The sequence below is a fragment of the Austrofundulus limnaeus genome, unplaced genomic scaffold (genome assembly GCF_001266775.1).
Source record: "Austrofundulus limnaeus strain Quisiro unplaced genomic scaffold, Austrofundulus_limnaeus-1.0 Scaffold1, whole genome shotgun sequence".
NCBI lineage: Eukaryota > Metazoa > Chordata > Actinopteri > Cyprinodontiformes > Rivulidae > Austrofundulus > Austrofundulus limnaeus.
Genome location: NW_013952403.1, coordinates 509,616 through 514,071, shown reverse-complemented (window position 1 = coordinate 514,071; position 4,456 = coordinate 509,616). Strand labels below are relative to the sequence as shown.

General features: G+C 39.4%; 1 protein-coding gene across 4 annotated transcripts in view; it reads right to left on the bottom strand.

Annotated features, from left to right (window-relative positions):
• Positions 1–480: 480 nt before the first annotated feature.
• The window catches only part of enox2 (ecto-NOX disulfide-thiol exchanger 2), a gene marked incomplete in the record, with an annotated part of 191,191 nt that continues 187,215 nt past the window's right edge, over positions 481–4,456 (bottom strand). For all 4 annotated transcript variants that reach the window (XM_014003713.1, XM_014003739.1, XM_014003722.1 and 1 more), the window contains 1 exon segment: positions 481–1,307. In XM_014003713.1, coding sequence (XP_013859167.1) covers positions 1,176–1,307 — 132 coding nt within the window.

Below are 4,456 nucleotides of genomic sequence, written 5' to 3'. Positions count from 1 at the left end.
ATAATAATAAATAAACCTTTGCTTCCCAAAGCAAAGAGAGAAGAATAGATGTTAATAACCCGGTCCGTTCTAAAAGACTCGTATAACCTGTGTTTCACATATAGATCTAGGCAAACAGTTCACACATTATAGCTTTGTGCTAGAAAACACACACACACACAGAGGCACATTCATTCACACACACCGACTGCCTCACCAATTAAACATCATTAACATGATCCCCTAGGTGTGCTTCCCAATTAAGTGTGATGCGAACGCTCTGCCTTTCGCCAGGCTGACAGCCAGGCTTAATTGGCTTCTGAAAGACACAAATGCCCTTATGTAACRTTAGAAAGCCAGCCTCGAGTGCAGCTTTTGTAAGAACAAGGAAACTTAGAAAAAAAAATACAGCTCTTCAAGCAAGAGTGAGCACAAACTCAGAGGCAGTTCACTTGTCCTGCGCAGGTGCACAGGCATATGAAAAACACAGAAACAGTTCTCTATATTCAAACATTTTTTTTTATAATCAAAAATATTATCCAAGCATTTACAGTGTATTACAACAAATGATTCTATGCAACGATTGACAGCCTTTACAGAAAATGAAGAAATATATTCATTTTGGATCTATGTTACAAACCAGGAACAGCAAAAAGAGAAGGAGGGGCGAAGAGTCCACAGGGTCCGAGTGTTCAGGCGGGCCCCGTATTTCCTCCCTGATTAGCCCTGCAGGCCCACGCCGTACAGAAGCACGCGTCGGCTCAAAAGAGCCCATCGTCCCGCTCCTGTGGGCAAAACTACGTAATGATCCAGTGACGGCAGAATCCAGTGCTCCTTTGCAACTCCCAGGGACTCATTGTGTCTAAAAATATTTTGCAGATGCAGACTCAGAGATCGAGCTCCCGAGGACTCCATCAATGCTGCTTGGTATCAACATCCTTGTAACCATGGGGATGGGTTTTTTAAGTTTCTGCCTCCTACACAGAGTCCCTGAAGCGCTCACATAACATTCCCTCTTGATCTGAGATCAGGCCTCGGCGTCCTTGTACAGTCAGGTACAGTCCCGGCTCTTTGATAGTTGTGAGCTTTTATGTTTATTTTAATTTTAAATTTTTTTTACTGTATCTTTCACATTGCTACGGCGCCTCCGCAGCCTGTCGTCTCTTCCGCGTCCCAGATGTGTCAACGAACAGAGACTAAGTGGTCTTGATGCCCTGGAAGCCGCAGAAGTTCCAACGTTTCTCCAAACTGGCTCCGACGCCAGTCAGCTCCTGTCTGAAGGTGCAGGGCAGCCGAGAGAGCAGAGCCTCCACCTCACCGGGGATGATCTGCAGAGACRGAGATACGAGCAGTCAGCGTGTGCTCGGACACAACATCACACCTAAGAATCTTTTAGACCAGGGGTGGGCAATTTTTATTTTATTTTATTTTTTTGTTTTCCTGGGGCCAYGAGAAACTTCAGGTATGTTGGAGGGCCAAAACCAACAATACCTTGTACTTCATTCTGCTTAATAGTCATTTTTTTTCACCCACTTTAAAGAGCAGTAAATTATATATTTTGATTAGCTGCTACTGCTAATTAGGACAGGGATTTCCTTCAGTGGGACAATAAAGGCAATTTCTATTCTATTCTATTCTATTCTATTCTATTCTATTCTATTCTATTCTATTCTATTCTATAAATATCTAGAAAAATATATAAAATTGTGATGTAGGTGGTAAATTAAAATATTCCTGTACAAACAGTAAACCAAACCAAAACAAAAACCAAACCAAAAAACTAAAACCAAACCAAAAACGAACCAAACCAAAAACCTAAACAAACCAAAGCAAACCAAAAGACTAAACAAAACAAACCAAAAAACTAAAACCAAACCAAAAACGAACCAAACCAAAAACCCAAACAAACCAAAGCAAACCAAAAGACTAAACAAAACAAACCAAAAAACTAAACAAACCAAACCAAATCAAAAGACTAAAGAAACCAAACCAAAAACAAAGCTCTAACCTAACCTAAACAAACCAAAAAAACTAAACCAAAACGAAACAAAACAAATAAAACAAAACAAAACAAAAAATCAAACAAGTTTCATTTTATTGACACGTCATTTTTCACAAACAAACTGTGGGGGCTCAATGGCGGGCTGAACAAAAGTCATCCACAGGCCACATACGGCCCATGGGCCACCACTTGCCCACCCCTGTTTTAGAYGATCATTCTAAACCATTAAAAACTTAAAGAGATCAGGAATTTGCTGCTGCTGTTTGATTTTACTGGTACACTGCTGTTACCATGTTGTGTATCTCCAATACCTTCGTAATAGGCTCAAAGATAATGGTTCCATTATTTACAACAAGTCTCGTTTGGATCCCTGACGAATGTGAGAGCACAGCCTCAATTTATTTATTGATCGAGAACATTTTTATTTCTCTCAGGCCTGTGGAGCAGAGCGTTGGTGTTTGAAGATCAGGTCTTTTCTCTTATTATCAGATCCAAAGAAGGTCAGTCGTGCTTTCATCTCCTCCAGACTTGATTACAGCAAGAAGTTTTGTTTTCTCGCCTTAAATCTAAAGGACAGCTGGTGAAGAGCTGATGGGAGAGAATCGACTCTTTTTTTTCCCTCCTGTCACTCAGCAGTTGATGGAGATGAATTTTAGATTTTACAGYTAAAGCTTAAGCTAAACATATGATGTTTCTGTGAATAAACTGTAACACTAAGACTGCACAGCAAAAACAACAAACTTATAATCTTATATCCAGCCAAAAAGTATTTTTGATTTCGTTTTGAGACTAAGCAAAAGCAGATTGTGTTGGATTATTAATCTTTTTAGCCTGCACTTATTTTTTTTTTTACTTTAAGAAGTCTTATGCTGCGTTCACACCAAACACAATTTGGGCATCAAAAGTACGTCCAACGCTTCCAGTTTGCAACGCTTTTGCACTTTGAGGTCAGACAATCTTCAAAATAGCTTGACGCATGTCGAGAGCCTCCTCTGCCAGTCTCTGTTTAATGGCAGATGAAATAAAGTGGCTTTGTTTTATTTACTGAGAGCAAGAGAAYGTCGTGCTCACCAGATAATTAATTCATAATTAATTCACCAGATAATTCAGAGACGTTCTGAGTTTGGTGAGTTTCACTYCAGGAGCTGTAAGCCGACGAGGCTGACTTTCAGCMCTGTTTTTGTCCCAAGYCCAGTTTGATGAGCTGCTGACTTGCATCMGTGCCCGCATCTCCTGCCAYGACACCGACTATAGGCACTCGATTTCAGCTGAAGAGCTCCTGTACATCTGTCTCAGGTTAGTTGACATCATTTAGGAAACCGTCCCGTCAGATAATGTGTCACTACGTCACACAGAGGAGTCTCTCTGATTGGTTGACGCTCCGTGTCGAGCCTCCAAATGCGCCGCGCTACACATGACGTAACATTTCCAGATGCACCTTGACACATGTCCACCATAGATTTAGCATATAAACTTGATGCCCCTGACGTTTAAAACACGTTTGCTGTGAACGCAGCATTACCAAGTAATGTACCAACAGATTATTTCACTTAATTTGACGAGRTTCAGACTATAATCTAATATTTTTTAAAGTTATTTTTAGATGGTTAATTTGCTCATCATGCGTCTTTTTTTTACTGGGGAAAACTATAAACTTTCAAATCTGTCTCATTTTTCAAATTTATGTTTGCTTTAACACAGAATGAATTTTATACTGTAAGCAAATAATCAGATAATTTCTTAGTGTTGTAAAGAAGCACATTCAATTAAGATACTGAATCTCAACAGGTCTTTTATTAAGATAAATGTTCATTGAACAGTTGTTAAAACTGCAAAAAAAAAAAAAAAAATCAACATTTTCCCCCCTCAAACTGATTCTGACTTCTATGGGAGGTGAGAATCCTGCACATTTGATTCAGTTAGGATTCTGAGGGCCGTGAYGTGATTATCAAATAATTATTGATGTATTTGTATTAAATCCTAGATATGGCTTATTTTACATAAACACTGATTTATAGAGTTTAACGAAGAAAGTACAGTAACATAATGTAAAAAATAACACCATTAATTCTAGCCTGGCCCTTGCCTTCCTACACAGCTCCTCTCAATTCTAGTTTCCCTTCACTCCTCCGTCTGGGACTTCTCCCATTGGCAATGATTTCGCTGGCAGATTTTTAGCCGGGCCAATCAGAGAACAGAACGTCAATTTACTGCGCAGTGTCTCTTGTAGTTTATTTCACCTGGGCCAATCAGTAAACAGAAGGCGGAGTTTTGAACAACGTCGATGTTCTGCTTAGTGTCTGCTAGTTATTTTAGCATACGGCAGCGGAGGAAGTGAATGAAGCCAGTCTGTGTTGATAAGGCTTCCAAATTAAATTAAATTTGTCTGACAAAGCAGCAGCTTTAGTGCTGTACCAAATGATTATTTTCTAATCGATTAATCTAACGATTATTTTTTCAATTAATCGATTATTC